The 19,917-nt window shown below is 34.2% G+C and overlaps 1 protein-coding gene across 2 annotated transcripts in view; it reads left to right on the top strand.

Annotated features, from left to right (window-relative positions):
* Positions 1–19,917, top strand: part of FSTL5 (follistatin like 5) — a 272,462-nt gene that overhangs the window by 140,102 nt on the left and 112,443 nt on the right. For both annotated transcript variants that reach the window (XM_064710753.1, XM_064710754.1), the window contains exons 5-6: positions 4,616–4,812; positions 14,311–14,431. In XM_064710753.1, the coding sequence (XP_064566823.1) occupies positions 4,616–4,812; positions 14,311–14,431 (318 nt within the window). The remainder of the gene's footprint in view (positions 1–4,615; positions 4,813–14,310; positions 14,432–19,917) is intronic.

Below are 19,917 nucleotides of genomic sequence, written 5' to 3' on the forward strand. Positions count from 1 at the left end.
AACTGGTTGCCATGTCTGAAAGATCCAAAGTTATTTTAGTTTTAAAACAATAATGTGGAAACTGTTTGTGCTAAATAGATATCGATAAAAATCTATCAATAGATAGAGATAAAACTCTCTGCAAATTACAGATAGCTCAGAATCAAGTAGTATCTCAGCAGCTGATGTCTTTTGTAGGGATAAATATGCTATGAATATTAGCTTTCTGACACAGGGGTTGTTCCTGCTAAATGGAGTGGCTCAGGCAAAGAAAAGCTAGTGTTAACCATGAATGTGGTGAAAGGACTGAGAAATCAAATGGTTTGCTTTATTGTGTTTTTTAAATGTGTGCATTCTTTTCTTCTTTGTGTATATTCATGATTTTCCAAAAACTACAAAATACAACAATCTGAGATCTGACTTTGGATGTAAGGAGTGTTCCCTAAATTATTAACTTAGCTGATTCTTTATTATTTTTCTGTAGGTGATAAGAATGTGTATGTTCTTTTCCCACATTTTCAAAAATAATTAGTTAATTTTGTGATAATTTTTCTCTTACAAATTAAGCATAACTAATTGTCCAACAGAACTTCTTTTTCTGTTTTAGGCAGATACCAGCATTCAATACTGTCTAGAAGGACAGTAGCACTCAAAATCTAAATTTAAGCTGTTTCCTAGGTAACAGGGATACAGCTATAAAACTGTTGCCCTGAATGGATGGAAACAGCAAATATTTCAATTTTTCTACTATTTTTGAGTTTGAATGAATTAAACCCTAAGAATATCACTATTTCAGAAAGAGCAAAATATGGAACTGGAGACCTGCACTCAGATTCCATTGTGTTTGTCCTGTCACTTTTAGGTTTCTGCACATCTTCTATGATTACATAGAGAATGGCTTAAAACTTGTGAAATAAATCATGGTAGAGGGTTTTTTTTTACTGAGGGTTTTTTTACTGAGGGTTTTTTGTTTGTTTTGGGGTTAGTTGGTTGGTTTTTTGGAGAAAAACTCTTGTGTAGTAGAACTGGTCCTTTCCATGAATGAAACGAACAGGAAAGCAAATATTGTGTTTCCTTTTTCTATTATTACTTTCTGGGATTTTTTTTTTCAGAAAATAGCTATTTATTTTTGTAGGAATTCTTGTTCAAAAATGAAAGAAAAAAGTACTAAAAAATGGAATTAAGTCAGTAAATTATGTACATGTCAGTTACCCTTTCATGTATGTAGCTAATTATATAGAATTTAGTAGGCCTTTTTGGAAGTAATATAGTGTAGTGTATTCCCAGTAGTTTGTCTTTCTCAATTTTGTTAAGCATAAATTAATTTTCCTCACTACAAAGATTGACATACTAATCCCCATTTACCATTCATGTGTCATTGAGACAACTATTTCGCAACTAATGCTTACTAAATTAGAACATAAATAAAGCAACTGAATTTTTCTCTCTGCTGCTACTCCAGCCTGGGGGAGGTCTCTTGTAAACAGAGCCTCATTCCTGTAATTTAAACATCAGCTTCACACTTCCTCAAATATTGCAGTAAAAGGCAATCAAGACAATGAGAAGCAATTTGTTAATGAAATTGTGGCCTGTGTTCACTAGGAGTCTCTCATTGTTTCCTGGTGATTCCTTCATCTGTCAGTAATATCCATCCATCGTGCTTGTCCTTAAATATTAGATGTTGGTGTAAAGACTACTTTCAATTATGTATAAAATTGAAAAGTTTTTAATGTAGTATAGATGTGGAGACCTGGTTTACCTCAACTTTAGTTAGCTAAGATCATAAACTGGCAGCTCATCTTTCACTGGTTTCAAGTGAACTGATAAAATTTATAGTAATATTTAGAAAGTGGGTGTTAGATCAAAACATACATAATATAGTATTTCTAACAGATTACTTCACTGAATTTGTGAATGAAATTTTTTCTGCAGGAAGTACCCAAACTTGTGGCATTAGCAGTCTCTCAGATTATTTTTTATTAGAGAGCATTTATGTTTTTTATTTAAAAATAATACAAATAATTTTCTCCTCTGGTAAAATGTATAAATGGTTTATAAACATGCAATATTTAACTGCTCTTTTAGGACTATTTTTCTAGCTACAGAAGTTTGTGCTGTGCAAAGAGAAATAGAAGTGTCATGGAAAAGATATTTTCTGAATTCTCTCTCTGAACAGGTGTTGTGACAGAATGCATTAGCTCATTTTTCCTTAAGTTTTAGATGTAAAGGTAATGTTTAAAGTACACTAAAATGTCTTTCCTGGACTGTGATCAAACTTCTTTTACAACTTCTTTCCATAAACTCTATTTGGAGTTAAAAGTAAAAAATGCAACTAATTACTGCAATGTTTTCATGATCATGTGATGCATACATTTAATTGTTTTTCCTCTAAATTTGCATGACTTGTAAAATCACTCATGGAAATATTTGTGCGATTTGCGCATAAGTTGTCCAGAATTTATAATTAAATAATCTTCAGTATTCAAATGAACATTGGCATTATTATTGCCTTTGTTGAGATGAAAACCTCTTCTCAATTCTTGGCCAATCATTAAAGGGACAGACATGGTTCTGTGCTTGAAGGAAGAAAACTGATCAATGTGAGTTTCTCTTTTAAACTCAGACATGAAGCAAGTTGTCAGTGCTCCTGTGACAAATCCATGACTTAACAGGTGTTATTTAAAAAAACTAACTCTTTTACTATGTTCTGTATCTGTAAAGAATAGCTATTCGCAGTTTTAAACTTGCAGAATGAGACTGATCTTTTTAGGGGCTAAAATCTGAATGTGGCAGCTAGCTCTGATAGCTGTACACTAACTAACAAATAGGATTTGTCTTGTCTTCCCTGCCATCCCTGCATCCCTGCCATGAGTGTGGGCAAAATGGTGTTTGTCATCACCTGCAGCCAGACTGTCTTTTCAAAGGCACCACAGCCAGAAAAGTTTTCTAGGGGAGACAAAGATGGTACTTGTTTTCTGGCCCAGTCTCTTGGAGTTCACCCAAATGAATTAGAGTATGTTCAAGTTAAGTGCTCTTTTCCCTCCCCACCACCTGGAGCCTGCATCCCTTCAGATGGCAAGGTTTGCTCACTGCAGCTTCAGAATGCCAGAGGAATAAACACGTTTCCCTACTGAGTATTTCTGCATTAGACCTCTGAAAAGCAGTCATGCAGAACTCAACTCTTACAAATTGTATGGCCTCAATCTTCATGCCCCTGGCAGATGAGGACAAATATGCAAATACTATGCATAGCTTAGGCTGTCAGCTAAATACAACTTGGGTCTGTCTATTTCTGTTACTTAGATAGTTATATAGCAGTTGGTGGCTTTTAGAAAAACCAAAACAAAAAAGGCTAGAGTGGTTTTGATTCCAAAAGCCATTTTTTCTTCCATGATTTAATATCTATCATAAATCCTTCTCTTCTAGATCTGAGTCTTTCTAAGATAGTGAGAAGCATTTAGGAACTTTTTCCCTCTCTGCCTTTTGTAATGCCTGTGGACATGTTCACAATATCACCATAACAATGCACATGCCATTAAATAAACCAAAATAATTAATTCCAGTCCCATACATATAAATTAAATAATTCTTAAAAGATCCACTTACAAAAAAACTGCCTCCGCAGTTTCCATGAGGTAAATAGTAGTTTCTCATAAATCCATGTAACTTCAGAATAGTGACTAAAAAGAAGATTACAAAATTTCTTTCTTTGCTAATCAGTATATTGCTCTAGTCTTGAGTCACTGCTTAAAGTTAAATATTGGCTAACTGCGAATATACATCTACAACAAATAGATGGTGTTAGGCTGGTGCACATTTGCATGTCTCATCTTATAAAAAGCCCTTTCAAAATCCTAAGATTATCTTAATAAAAACCACCAAAAAACTCTTTGAAACTGTTTCTCTATCCAGTTTAAAATATGCAGCAACTGACATAAGAAAACACCAGGCATACATTATTTTATGGTTTGCTTCAAAATGAGTACTGACTGTAATCATTGTATGCAGGACATTTCTGTAACATTTTCCACTTTATAGAGGACTTGATAATGAAAGGAGTAAATCAGATCTTGTCAAAGATATCCTTTCCCTTCCTTTTGCAATCCCACCTTTTCGTGTTCAAATAAGCTTGCTATGTTCAATAAATGAAAAGGTAAAGATAGTGTATGAGCACTCAAGAGTAATTTCTTCTTTCTGAAGTCACATATTATTATGAAATATATAGCATATATTTTTCTGTCATATTTGCAGGGGTTTTTGCATACATTTATATGAAAAGCTTTACTAGAGGTAAAACTTTAATAAATCTTCAGGCACACATTTAAAGAATGATAAATTAAAAAAAGTGCAGGCTTTGAAACTGATTAAAGTTTCCTTAGTTTCTATTAAAAAAAAACCCAACACATTGTCTAAGAAAATATCTAAAACTGCAATACTTTGTTTTTGGTTTAATTTGAAGTCCAGACAAATAAATGTTATGGTTCAAACTACTACAGAATTAGTTTCTCATCTCTTAAAAGAACCCTGTTTGTAGTGCTATATGCTTTTTCATGTTTCAGGTTTGGTTTTTTTACCTTTAAACTTTTAATAGGAAATCAAGTTCCAAATAATCTTGTTTTGTGTATTTTCTTTTTAGGGGATAAATGCAAACCTACTGAATACACTGAAGTAAAAAATATGTTACTGGATCTACAAAACCAGAGATACATTGCACAATCAAAAGATAGATCTGTTGGTGAGAAAATGGCATTAAAGAAACTTCTTACAGATCAAATGTTCAGTTATTTTGATGCAAATAACAATGGACTTGTGGATACTAATGAGTTATCTCAGGTAAGGTTTATTTTTGTTTCTATTAGCACAGTGACAATTCAGATGTCTTTTTCAGGATATGTACAGAGGGAATATAATTTAGAAAATGTGATTCTCTGAGATGAAAAACTTAATTTGAGAAATTTTGAATGGCTAAATTATTCAGAAATTCTGTCGTGATTATTTAGAAATTTGAATATAATGCTTTGAATTATACTGCAGTGTGTTAGAGCACTCTAGACTGCTGTGACCATGAGTTGTTTTATTATTGTAGCACACTATCATCAAGTGTATAGATGTACTGTAGAAGTTGAAAACAATTAAAATAGTGAGATAAATCACTTCTGTAATACTAAAGAAGTGTTACTGCTTTATCTTAGGTGAGGCTAGAGAAGTGCAGAAGAAGTCTTGCAAAGAGAGTTCATGGTGGTCTCTAAACAGAAAATGTTAACTAATAACAGATCTAAACCAGTAATTGCTTTTCTGGTAGGCATAACAGCACTAGCCTTAATCTACTTGAAAGGATTGATTCTATTAAAGAGTGTTGACTGAGCAAATGTACCTTGATTACTAGAAACCCAATCATGGTTAAACTGTATTCATGAGTCTAATACTAGGCAGCTGATTAAAATTTTTAAAAATAGCATTTTTTAGATGTGAGTGTTGAACATTATCCTGTTCATGGATATGGCAGTGTTGCATGGCAGTGTTATGAAATATGCTGGAGTTATCATTTCCATACAGCTAACTTTGAAAATTTTAGTTGCAATTCCAAGGACCAGAGGGTGATTGCAAATATAGGTATCGTGTCAACTACTAGTACACTATTTCAAAAGATTGATTTAAAAATATTTTTCTGTACTTTTCCAATATTGATTTTTCCTGCAGCTCTTAGAGTCTTTCAGAACTTCAACTTTTAAGGGACTTTGATGCCTGTATGTATCTTATAAATAATAATATATCTATGAACACACTATATGAGTAGATAACGTAGATAGGAATCACATTTATAGATTTGCAAACTATATTTAATTCTTCTCTCTTCAGTTGCTACATGTAAAGTTTTCCTTTTTGTGTGTACATTAAATATAGTTTTAAAATATAATAATAATTTAAAAATCTTCCATTATTGTGTTTTCAAACTTTCTGTGCATACTTTTCCCAACATACTTTTTTTTTCTATAAAGAGGAATTTATAATGGGAGATCTAAAGTAGTTCTTTTTCACAAGCATGGAAACAAGTCATCTCCAAACCCCAAATATGTGGGTTTTGTTTTTGCTAAAGCTCATTGCAGAAACATCAAATTATTCAACCTACAGATGAATGCAAATAAATTCATTGTTAGTGTTGTTTGCATTGTTATTGTATTACTTGGAAAGGTGGATACAAGGGAGTCAATGAACCTCATGAGAGACCCATGCTGGAACAGTCAGTTCCTGAAGGACTGTGCCGTTTGGAAGGGACCAGTCGTGGAGCAGGTCAGGAGGAACTGCATCCCACGGGAAGCACTCATGTTGGAGCAGTTCATGTCTCCTGCAGGAGAAGACTGAGAGGAGATCTCCCTCTGAGGAGGAAGGAGTGGAAAAGAGAACGTGTGATGAACTGGCTGCAGCCCCCATTCCCTGTCCCCACGCTCTGCTGGCGAGGGAGAATGTAGAGAATATTTTCAGTGAAGTTTAGCCCCTTGGAGGAAAGGAGTTTTTATATTTAGTTATATTGCTCATTTATCTTACACATGTCTGATTGGTGTTGAATTCAGTTAATTTGTCCCCAGGCTGAGTCTGTTTTGCCCATGACAGTAACTGGTGAGTGATTGCTCCCTCACTTTATCTTGGCCCATGAAACTTTCATTTTCCAGTTAGTGTCAACCATCCACAGGGAGACATTACCCTACTCCTGAAAATGTTCTCAGGATTAGGGGAATTTTTCTCAGTTGTGCTCACAGTCAAAATTTTGAAATCTGCAGAGTTGTCATAAATAATAGCTCCTGTCTGCATTTTAAATGTAATCATATTAAGGGGATATGAAAGGAAACATACTTGCTGTGGAAAACAAGGACTTCTGAAGTTAATTTATGTTCACGTGAATATTGAATTTCAGTTTATAGTGCATCTTAAATTTTACATCTCGTCAATCTTGCTGTGCAATCAGGCCCTTGGATTGCATTTATTCTTTCATAGGTGTCCATATAGTCATCTTACCTAATGTAAAATTGAAATTAATCAGTTGGAGATTGGAAATGGTGACAGCAGTATTCCAATTTTATTGATGTATTTTGGAACAAAAGTCATAAGGTTATTGAATTTGCATCTTGATGCAAGAGAAACAAGTATTTTTCTCCCCCAAAAAGCAAAAGTAGTATTCTTCTTAAAAAAAATCTATTTCAAATACTAAGAAAGGCTTGAGGTTTTTGGAGTTGTTTTTTGGGTTTTTTTGTGTTGTTTTGGGGTTTTGTTTTGGGGTTTTTTTTTAAAGTATTTTGAGAATTATAGCAATACATTAAAAATTGGCAGACTATTTTTTTTTCTACTGTTTGAACAATTCTAGCATCTGGGTATAATATTTTTCGTGGCTGTGTAGTCCAATACAGAATTGCAGCTAAAAACGAATTTTAACTCCAATACACTGGGTAAATGTAATAGGAAAGCAAGGGGGTTACATAGCTCCATGCAGGCTCAATGGACATTTTTTCCAGTATAAATTCTTCTTTGCCTTGACTGCTTTAATCGCTACATCTGACTCATTTAATGTTTTAGTTTCCAAATCTTGTATTGGCAAGTGAGATGTGGCTTGATTTTAAAAGGACTTATGAATTCAAACTTTTAGACCACTCTGTTTTGAGAAGTAGGTACTAAACAGAGAGAGTATCTATCTTTCCAAACTGAGACCTGTGAAACAGGCAGGACTCTCATCATCTTCATCATCTCTGAGCAACATGTCTGCAAGGTTTCCAGTAAGGTGAGGTGGTTCCTTGAAAGTTTGGTTTGTTTTTAAAGCACATTGACACATTTTAAATTAATCCAAAATAATGGAAGGTAATTGAATCTTCTGGTTAGCTGTGAATTTTCAGTTGTTAACAGACTCATTTGTTTATCTATTTTATCTTCTGAAAACCCAAACCGGAATTTAATAAAAATTTGTAAATTAAATACCAATGTTTCTATCACTGTAGACTGCCTGATTACTGTATATTGATTTTGCTGTATAAAAGAAAAAAGCTGAAGTGTTATGAGTAGGCATGGGAATAAAATGTGTTTTTCCAGTTATGAATGCAGTTATTCTACTATGGTGGAACTGCCATTTTATAAGTAGTAAGCCTGCTCTAGTTGCCATCAGTGAAAGTTGCATAGGCTCTAAAAATGTTTCATTGCTTAACAATGAAATTCAAAGGTTCTTTTTGAAGGAAGAAGTGTGTGAACTGAAATAATCTATACTTGATTAGACTTAGTGGGTCTTTTTAAATTTGTGTCCTACACTAGTGAAACAAGAAAGCAACATTTTACAGAAAAGGGAAGTGACATAGACTGAAAGCAAGTTGAAATAATAATAATAATAATAATAATAATAATAATAATAATAATAATAATAATAATAATAAAATTTTCCCCTTCCTTTCCCTCCTTTCAGTTATCAGGTTTTAGTTTCAAAAGAAGTTGTTAGCATCCTTATTTATGAACTGCTATCTGTAACTTCAAATACCTGAATATATTTTTTTTACTTACCAGCTTAAAGTAGGGCAAATGAAAATAAATTACATTTCTATAAAAAATCATCCTTACTCCTGCAAAAACAAAGTTATTTTGGTTTTATTTCTCTAATAATGATAATGCTTTTGCACTTTATGCCAGTCGATACTTCATGTGGGATTTGTTTGCATAGGTACAACTTATATAAATTGCATCTCTGTCTGACTTTGTTTCTTAAACTGATCAAAATACTTGCTTGGACCCTGGCATTTTAATTTTTACCTTCAAGACTTCTGATTTTGCATCTAATCAGTGCTGTTGTTAAGAGTTATTTGAAGGGCTTGGAACTCAGAGAGGGGATGATGAGTCTATCTCCTCTTTGTGTTTTTAATCAACTCTGGTTTTAACTACATGTTACATGGGCAGAAGAAAATTTTGTATATTGAGTTACAGTTCTATTTATTTTCTGCCATTAATTAGAGACATGTTATTTAGCTTACATTATCTATTTTTAACATCACTGATCTAGGAAAAAAAAATAAACATGTGCTATATTCAATTCTAGGTTCAAAATAAAAATAAGAACCCTCTAAGAGACTTTAAAATTGGGAGACATTAAGACTCCCTTAGGGATGAGTACTGAGATAACGCTTACAAACACTGTGAGTGCCATACAAACTCCAACATCTTGATATTTTTTAGGTGCCTTTGATTTTATCAAGTAGCAGTATTTCCCATTATATTCTTGCAGACTGTGAAGGAAGCAGGAGCAAGCTGTATTTCTTGAAAAGAATCTTGAAAAGGACTGGCACAATGGTGCAGGATTTTGTTTGCACTCATTGTTTTATCTTGGTTAAGTCCAGAGCCACAGGCTCAGAGTGGTGGTGGCTCCAGGTTTAATTCTGAGATGTAGAATTTTATCCAGCCTATGTATGTGGCCCTAATACCTAATCTGGTCTTACACTGTGAGCTAGGCATTTATGGCATTATATTTGCAGATACCTAAGGACACATTTACATCTTCCTAGTCAGATTAGGGTTTCCCTCTGCTAAATGCAGAATTGGAAAGGCAGGGAAATGTGCCTTTCATTGTAGTAGTTTGCAGAAAGGCATCTCATATCTGAGCTATCCAACTTGATCAGATTGGGATAGTATTGAGGTAATACCTTCAAATGCAATTGAGCACTTGCCTTTGTAGGTCACTAGCTGTGGGTTTAGCAGTTCTGCTATCTGCTCGGGGATCTCTGTGTCATTCTGTGAAGCACAAGTCCTACATCTTTACATATATCAAAGGTATCACACTACTATAAATAGAGGGTTGTGTTATTGCCCTACAGAACTTGGTGGTAAGTTATAAGAATATTGATTTAACTAGATTAACAGAAGCTAAAGCAAGGAACAATTTACCAACCTTTATTATCAATTTGGTTACATTATTAATCAATTATTTTAATTTATAAAAAATTATACTGCTGTGGAAGATGGTGGAACAAGTAATTGAACCCCCCTTATGCAGTCAGAATTAATTTGGAGCACAGTTTTCACAATGTCTGGTGTTTGATGTGCTTAGTGTTTTATCAAGCACTGAGTGCCATTGTTGTGATGAGGTACTTGTTTTTAGGGAAGATGGATGCACATTAACTGAGGGACCCTATTTGATTTAAAGGAAGGTTTTGTTTGTAGTTGTATGTATGTAGCATTTTCCTTGGAGAGGGAGGTACAAAAAGACCATTAATCACAGGCAAGCAAAAAAGCACTGACCGATAACACTTCAGGTAAGGTGGGCCAATGAAGGATGTGTTGTGTTATTTGTCGTCTAGTTTCATAAGATCCACATATTTTTCATTTTGACTGTCAGAAATCAGATTAAAAGGAATGAAACAATCTATTCTGATGTGCAGTTTGTAATTTTTAACCAGATTAACTTTCCCAATCTTCTAAAATGTGGAGTTGTATTGACTAAATTTCTGAGGGGCTCTGAACTGAAGTGACAGTATGGTGTTTCATAGGAAATAGATAATTGTATGATGTATTTTTTAGGCATTTAATCTTTTCCAGAAAATGCAAATCCTTCCTCCATATTTCAAAGAGTACTAAATTCTAATGGATAAATTTCATTTTTTGGAAAAGGCATCTTTAGTTTGAAAATCTAAGTAAGTTTCTAATTTTTCAGTATTTATAGGGTTTCATCATGAACCATCAACAGCTTTGCTGTGTATTCTGCTTTTATCAGTTTATAATATTGAAAATAAATGCTTCATTGTCTTAATGCAAATTCAAACTAAGTATTGTGGGCATAAGTATTTGTCAATCTTCTCTGATATGTGTTTTCAGCTTAAAAGTTGGAAATAAAATAGTCCATATTTGACCTGTATGGCACAATCACAAAATTGTGCAAACAATTTTAATCAGGCTTTAGCCTTTATACTTTATTTCTAGGATGTGACTTGCTAAAAATCTTGCCAGTTTTTCTTCTGCCTTGCTAAGAAATCATCATTTAATTTAACCAAGGAGTAGGCAGCCTGGGTTTAAAGAATTGGCTGAAGAAACAATTTCCTTGTATTTTGCTCTTCTCCATGGACAGAAATTAATAGATAAATAGAATTTAAAATTTAAGAGGTGTTGTTGGATCATCTGTGAAACACAAGGGTGATTACATGATGGTGTATCATATACATGGAATTTTATTTTATTTGTCCTACACTTTTAAGTAATGTCTTGCAAAAAACTTCTAGAAGGAAGTGTGCAACTTTAATTTGTCAGGCAGGCATATTGGCTTTGCTGGAGTGTCACATGGCTTGTAACTTCATATCTCAGTTGATCTGCAGTTCAAGTTGCTACAGAAACAGGAAATTTTTCCAGATCCAAATCCCCACACCCTGAGTTGTACCTGCTTCTGTGCCGTATCTCATGATAGAATATTAGTCTCCCTCCCCGTCAAAAGGAAAAGCCAAGCAACAACCCAAAAGTTCTGTGAAGGTCAACTTTTCTTCTGATCACAGAGTTGATCAGATCAACAGATCCCATTGGAGAATTGGGAGGTGGCTTGATCCTGCACAAGAGAATTCAGGTTGGAACAGCTATTATATCAGGAAATCAGAGACAGAGATAATTAAGAGTAATTATCATATGAAATCCTGTGGGATCTCAGCACCTCAGGACTGAGGTGCCGAGTCACCGAGACCACCCTTGGGGGGCTCGGGAGTCCTGGAATGTTGCCAGAAGTGTCTGGTGGCTGGACTTTGATCCTACACGGGAGACTACACCTGTATGAGGATAGGAGGATTTCACCGGGGTGAATGGTGAAGGGATTAGTTAATTAGAGGGTGAGACACAGGGTTTAGGATTTATGTACAGGGGGGTTTAGAGAAGTAAGATGGAGGAATTAGGGCGTGTCCTGTCCTTCTTCTTCTTCTTCTCCTCCATCTTCTGTGGTGATGGTGGCACTTTGGGATTGGTCATTACTAAAAGTGCACCGGGCAATAAGAATAAAAGGTATTGGGGAAAAATGATAAATATTGTACACGTAACTATGGGTATAAAGATAGGTGACTGTCTGGAGGGCAGGACAGTGTGTGCTCATGGCTGGCTGCTGAGCAGACCTCTGTCGGGCCGAAAGAAAATCTTTTAGATAAACAATTAATAAACATAAAGACCGAAAGAAGAACTGAAGCCTCTTCTCGTCCTTTGATACGCGGGCTGCCCCAAGGCCACTCCGGGCCTTTCCAGGCCCTCCAAACAGCCGAAAACCGGACAAAATCCCTTCTGTATCTTCTAAACTCTATCCTCACAAACTCACAGGTCGGAGGGTTTATCAACAGTGAGAGTATTTTCCAAAGAATTCCGAAGTATATCACCAGCATAAAAATGTCTGTACAAAAACAAACATATATTTTATATTATATATTAAAATATTATATTATATTAAAATATTTTATCTCTAATCAAGATGGTAGGTTTATTGTAGAGAAAAATTGAGTAATTGCCAGGATGATAACGTGTACCTGTCTGTAGTATCATTTTTTGCAATAGTAGAATCAATCTATCCAATATTTTTTTAATTATTCTTAAAAAAAAATGTTACTTTTCATTTATACTTGGTCAGTTTGAACAGATAACAGATTTTAGTTTGAAGAATGGAAACTGAGAACATTAATTTTAAATTTAAAATGTGGTACTATAAAGCCAGGTCTTTTGGGGATTTAAAAAAGGTTTTCCTCAACCTTAGGTGTAAAGTTTCATCTTTATTTGTACAGTTGAAGGTAGTGAAAGCAAGTGTTTAAAACAATGAAACAATGAGAGGAACAATGCTTTTCATACTGAATATTCATGGCCTTGAAATTTCAGTGATTGCTAAAATTTCCAATACACGCCATTGCATATTTAGTTTGTGTTGTATAACTGTAATGGGTTTAGAGTTACTAATTTTTCCCAGACTACACTTTTGTCCTTTATGTACCAGCTGCAAGATCTACACAATTTCATATTTTCTTAATTCACTTTAATGTGAACTCAATAAAAAGGCTTTTAAAGGATGGGAAGTAGTTAGCACTAATATTCAGGTAGCATACTATGTATTTTTAATTGATAATAGCAAAAGCTGGTTTTGTAGTGATTTTTCTTACCTTTGTAAATGGTTTTCATACTCTCTAATGTACTAAAAAGGTGATTATCCTTTATAATGCTTTTATATTATTATGTAGGAGATGACTTCTGGTAGCATAAAATGTTTGTGTCTTTTCCTCTAATGCTCCTGTTATTCCCTATTATTCTTTCAGGTATTTTGTGTTTGCATGAATAGTAACTGGACAAATTCCTTTGCAGAACAACTGAAACACAAAAGCCCCTGTATCCCTTGTTTTTCAGAAGTTATTCTCTGTTGATATAAATATCATAGTGGTTTTGCAATTATCATAGAAGACTGATAATTACTAGAAGAGTAATTATTTTACCTGAAATTAACTGCAGTTACATTCATTTCAGTGCCTAATATAAAACTGTAAACTGTGCAATATTGCAATAAAAAGTTGCATTAGTTTTGGCTCTTTCAGTTATGAGGTAACACTCCTAATACATGCCCCATATAATATGACAATTCTAAATCCCTCTCAGCATCTTAAAAATTCCTCAGCTGGAATCTAAGTAGATGTCTATGACATACACAGACCTAAAACAAAATGGTGCATATATTTAAGAATGTTTCTCTGGGATAAGTTCATCAGAGTTAAAAATCTAACAGCTATTAATTTTGATCTATTTACAAATTGTATGTGTCCCCACTGAGAAACAGGAACCTTTTCAGGTCAGCTGCTTATATAACAGGTTTTGGTAAGGTAATAGGCTTGCCAAAAGCCTGTAAGGACTTGATACAATTAGTAGGGTAGTAAGAGTTTACATTAGCTATTTTTGGAATCGTCTGTGTTTACTTTCTGTAGGTTAGAAATTAGAAGAAAAAGACATTATGCCATTTATACTTGGAAAATTAATATTTTAGGTTTATTTGAATGTTTTCTAATCACCATTCTTTGTACATATAAAGTAAAATCAGCTTAAAAATTCCCAGTGTCTTTGTAGTGCTTCAGTCTGTCTCCATTATATGCTATGTTCTAAAAAACTTTTGTGTCATTTCAGAGTCTGTCCTAAAGGTATTAACTTTAAAAAGTGTAATAAATAATTACAAAGTAACTGAAAATCCCTGACTTTACACAGCTGCAGTTCATTGCCCCACAGCAACCTTAAAATGATCTATTAAATGATTATTAGAAACAATTAATTATACCAGAGAACTCAAAGAGCTCAAATGTAATTTCATGGTTATAATTTTCTTGTCAGGTAATAAAACGGGATGAGCTTGGCAAGGAGCCGTCTGACTGCTCTGTGTTCGATTTGCTGAAATATGATGATTATAACAGTGACAAGCACCTAGATCTAGAGGAGTTCTACAGAGCTTTTCGTAAGTACCAAGACTAGCCTCTTCCTTGAGTCTTACTTTCTCTTTCTCTGTTTTTCTGAATGAAGGTTTTTGATTTTTGAAGCATGAAATATTTAGGTGCTGTACTTAAATTAGCACAATTTAATAGTCATGAAACAGCAGAAATTTTTTTAGCAGAAATCAATGATACCCAGTAGCTTCCTGATTTATGAAGGAGTTTGGCAATGGAGAATTCATGGATAATCTTTCTTGATGCCAACAAGCATTGATAGGTTTGTGTTGTGTGCAAGTGGCAAGTAGTGTGGTCAAGACATAATCAATGGAACCGAAATACCTTCCCACACCCTTTGTTTATGAGTGCTGGTAAGATCATTTTTGACACACCCAGCAACAAATGTAGTATTTCTCTTAGGTGCCTTGTGGCCTCAAAGGACTCAGAAGGAGATTAAGATTTGGTGTGTTGTTTTGCAAGGTGTTTGTTCTCTGGATGCCAAAGGGGTCTCAGGACAAACGTGTGTAGTACAAACTAACAGCCTGACCAAATCACTGGGTTAACAGACAGAAGAAAGATGTTAAGAGGTTTTATACAATAATATCCATATATTTTGTCATATCCAGATAAGAACTGATGATTTTTCACTCTTGTCTACCTCAAATTCAAGGTTCAATCTTAAAATCTGACTTTGGTTTAGAAGCTTTTGCTCTAAACTCAGTAACAGGGCAGCGCAGATCAAGTTTGTCGTAAATTCTTTTCATAATTACTTATCATAGGTTGACTAGTCCATTAATGTATCTTTATTTTGAGTAATTACAGACTGTTGCTTCTTATAGTTTATCTTTGAGCAGATGAGCACTCAGCCACTTCAGCTGATGTCAAATTAAAAAGGGATATAAAATTGCTTCATTTTAAACTATAAAGTAGTGAGTTGATATTACAAAAAAAGAAAAAAGATGCATGGAAAGCAAAAAGAATAAACATGAAATGAATAATCGAGACAGACTGCCTGAAAGTACCTTAGTTTTTTATCATTGAATTAGATTTTTATTTCTTGAAAGTCTTTCAGAAAGTGTGATTTTATGATGCAGCTTAGCTGAACAAATGACTTACTGCTCCTAAAAATAACTTGCTAAAAAAATCCTGCTTCCTGAGGTTATCTGACTGGCTTTCTTGCAGTGCCCTAACAGTCACAGTCTCTCCTCTGAGTCACTTACTAAGTCAGCAGAAAAATATTCAGCCTCCACATCCCACCCCAATCCTGTTGTGCGACCTGAATTGATTAAGTGAGGGGTCAGACCATAACTCATGCAAAAGAAGTGTGAGCAGAGCCAAGAAATAAGGTGGAGGAAGAAAATGGGAGCTATTAGGACATTGTGATGGTGAGGTAAATTAATTAATCTGCAGCAGCAAAACACTAGGAAATACCTTAATTTCTTTTTTAAAGGTTGTGATACAAGTTTGGCTTACAAAAATGAACAGAATTCTATAGCATCTGTAGAAAAACACATTAACTATGATTATGTGGCTAGTTATTGTACTTCTAGATTGTGATGAAGTGCATAGATGTAGAAGCTGATATAGAAGTCTTTATCATATACAGCAATCCAAGAAGGTTAAAGACATGTTTAAAGCATTAGCATGATTTTTGCAAACATTGAATTAATGGAAGCATAACATTGTTCTTCGAAATAAGACTTTGATGTGTCTCTGAGGGACTGTTTTGTATAGTTGTAAAACTCCAGACATAAGAATAGCTTTTTGTTATGTATTTTTAATGGACTTTTGAATAATGAAAATAATTTCCATATGGTATGTTAAGCATTGCCTTAATCTGAATGTTAATGAAAACATTAGATTATATAAGATTAGGAATCAGTTAGGTTTCTTTGGTGCAGTAGAGTAGTGGAGAAGACCCTATTTAAAATTAAAAGGCTATCTTAGAAGATGATTTCTAGAATAAGATTCATTCTTCTATGTCATTAACAAAACTTAGATGTATTCATTGAATATTGAAAAATAAAACCTAAAACCAGCTGCTAATTCATTGCATGGTGTGTGCCTAGAAAGCCAAAGAAATGTGACAAAGTATTAGGCTCTGTCATGAAGATAAAATAAATACTCTTGAAGTAAATTTGAGGATTAATCATAGTTCGATTTTCATTTTATCTTAAGACACTGTGAATTCAGTTAGTTTGACCTATCTCACCAGCGTTAACAAAAATTATATAATGCTATAATAGTAAACTAAGCTAAGCAAAACCAAAGCAAGTTGAGTGTGGCACCTGGTCACTCAGCTGGAGCTCTTATGGCTAAGCAAGGGGACACAAAGCTGAAACCAAGCTCTCCACACAAGCCATGCCAACCCAAGGCAAAGCAAATGTGACAGCCCCTCTCCAGAGGCCTGTGTTGCTTGCCTATGGCAAAGCTGGTGAGATGTTACAGTAATGCCAAGCCTGGATTTACCACGATAAAGAGAATTAATATAGACATGGAACCAGATCCATGTATGAAAATGTACACAAAAGGCATCACAGCACATCTTTCACACACTATTCCAAAAAAAAATCTCTTCAATTAAGCATCCACCTACAAAATAATGATACATTTTAATTTTCTTCAATAAATTAACCTTCAAAAGGTTGCAAATATTTCTTCCAAATACAAATAAAGCTTCCCCCCCCCCCCCCAGGATTTTCTTTAAGTACTTAATACTTTAGAGTTTACATTCTATTTTATTATACTGTAATGATTTATTCTTTTTCTTATTATGCTACATTGTGATTATATGTTGTATCTTTAAAATTATCCCATTTTACAATATGGAAAAGATAATTTTTCACCAGCTCGGACACTTTCAAACATCTTGAGCAAATAGAAGGAAAAACATGAAATTTTTTTCCAAATTACTTTCATAACTATCTAATGACTGAAAGATTATAACTGAGTAATGGTATTTCCAGGGGATTGTCTTCTAAAATATGATAGTGTTACTTGTCATTTGGAGACTTTTAAAAGACTTAGCCATTAATTCAAAGAAAAAATTCTCGAATTTTTTGACCTCTTGCAGCATCCCATCAATTGAACTTGACAGTGTGTTTTTCATGGTTTTTTTTCCATTCCTTTACCTTTATATGGGACCTAATCTCAGTTTAACACCTACTGTTCCCAGTGGACTAGCCTCTATCCCTAATTGTAGTGAAGGGGTGAATTTGAGAAATATCAAGGTCTTGTTGATGTTTGTGCAACTGCTGGAATATGTGTTACTGACTTTTATTCATTCAAAATGGCCGTGAAGAAAATTCAGCTTTGTGATAATGGAGAAATTGATCCTACTCAAAGCTTCCACACAGAATTCAAAGGAGTTGTTTGTTTATTTTATTTGTGTAACAGAAATCTAAGTTGTATGAGCACAGAAATGCCAAGGCAAGGTGGTAGAGGTTGGGCAGGACGTTGGGGGTCACAGCACCACAGTTTTTATGCATGGCAATACCACAAGGGTTCTTTTCGAGCCAGTTTGTACATAGCACTGCTAAAATATACATCGTACAGTAGTTAACTTAAGTTTATTTGATCATTAAAGAAGTCTCATTTTGTAAAGGTAGTTGTCCATCAGCATTTTCTATTGAGCATAGAATAACTTTTGATAAAGCTGGAGAAGGTGTGAGAAAAGGAATAAGGGAAATTTGTGTCCTCAACCTTGGCCTAAAACAGGGATAGTGATAATCAAGCCTACAACTAGTGTGCACTTTTCCAGCTGTGATTTCAAATAGTATTTAAAAACACTTAAGTAAGACTTTGGACACAGATAGGATTAAAAATCATATCCATTGTGGTATTGAACAAACTGCTCCATTAAAGTAGTTTCTTTTTAAAGAATTAGGCAATTGCATTTTATTTAAATAGGAATGTCTATCTTTGGAATTAATTATCAGTCTTCTTTCATTAGCATTTGCAGGTAGGAATTTTTTCATTGGCATAGTTAATTAGAAATTTTCCTCACAAATACCAGCAATTCTATTTTTGACTCCAGCAGTAGAAAAGGAACAACCTTAAGGGCAAAGATGAAGCATAGGCTGTTTTGACGGTATTAATATGCACATAATTCTATATCTATACATACATACATATACATGCTTGCTTGTATTCTGTGATTTACTTTTGACAGTCTCATTTCATCTGACAACATGGATACACATTAGACTGGACAGCCAAATGTAAATAACTATGTGCAATGGAATAAAAAAAATCCCTTTCCCCTTTCAGAAGGTCAGATGCTGAGGCAGTAACAAACAAGGAATGTATCTCAGCCTTGAACGTTTCAGCCAAGCTTCACAGAATGTTGCAGACAGATGAAGATGCATGACTGGCTTCTGTAAAGTTTTACCTGCTATTTTCTAGCTATAGGCTGTTTTCATATTGGGAGGGGTAAATTGTACTGCTGTAGCATCTATCTCCTAATTATTTGTCTGCTATATTCCATAACAGTTAAATTAATAGTGTGTGCAGAGAGGAACCTGAAAAATTACTTCCTCTAACACAGGTAGATAAAGCAGAAAGTTTAGCTCTAGCTGGATTTTTTGGAGCTTGGGACAGAAGGAATCAGCTGATTCAGTCCTCCACTGCTTTGGCCACATTATGTAAATTTATATCCTAAAAGTGATCTAATTCCATCTTAATGTTTTGTTTTGCTTTTCTGCATTCCTTCCTCATCCAGTCCCAAGGATTTTTTATCAGCAAACATTTTTTTAGATGGGGAAGGATATATTTAACTTTTTCTGAAAGGGCAGGCAAAATCCTAGTATGAAGGAACTGAACAAAAGCTAAAAGGGATGTGGAATACAGTTTATATGCTCTGTAATGTAAATCTCAACCAGTGTGCTTCCTTTATTTTTCAAAGATTTTCTTTCTTTGGTTAATGTCTCCTGTGGTATCATGATAATTTTGTGTTCACTGTAAATATTGTCTCCTTTTGTTTGTCTTCTAGCGTTCTTTTTTAAAATAAATAATCTTACTTGTTTTCCTCCCATATAAATAAATTTCAAAGCAGATACTTCAAGTGGCCTTCATGGTAGGCTGTAAAATCTCAAGGCATAGCACAAGGAAATAAATAGTAATAAATTATTCTGTTTGATCACTCAGCAGATGTATATGTAGGCACTTCCCTTTGTAATTTCAGTAGAAACAAATACACTAACTTAGACATTTATGAATTAAACTGATTGAATGCAATTAATATAAACTCCAAATTTATTTTAGGTAATTGAACTAACAGCTCCATTGATCAATTGACATCCTGCATAAAATGAAGGGGGAAAAAACCAATGTCTCTCAGAATTCTTCCTTATTGTATCTATTCCTATTGTTACTATTCTTGATGTTGTCTAATGCTCAAAAAAAAGGGGCCACAGAAGGGCTTTGGGCACTGAGGACTTGACTTTAAAAACTACCCCATGACATTCAATAAAGTGTGAGAATTATCTTGGCAGAACAAAATTTGACCTAATTTTCA

This window comes from Zonotrichia leucophrys, chromosome 4 (genome assembly GCF_028769735.1).
Source record: "Zonotrichia leucophrys gambelii isolate GWCS_2022_RI chromosome 4, RI_Zleu_2.0, whole genome shotgun sequence".
Taxonomy (NCBI): Eukaryota; Metazoa; Chordata; class Aves; order Passeriformes; family Passerellidae; genus Zonotrichia; species Zonotrichia leucophrys.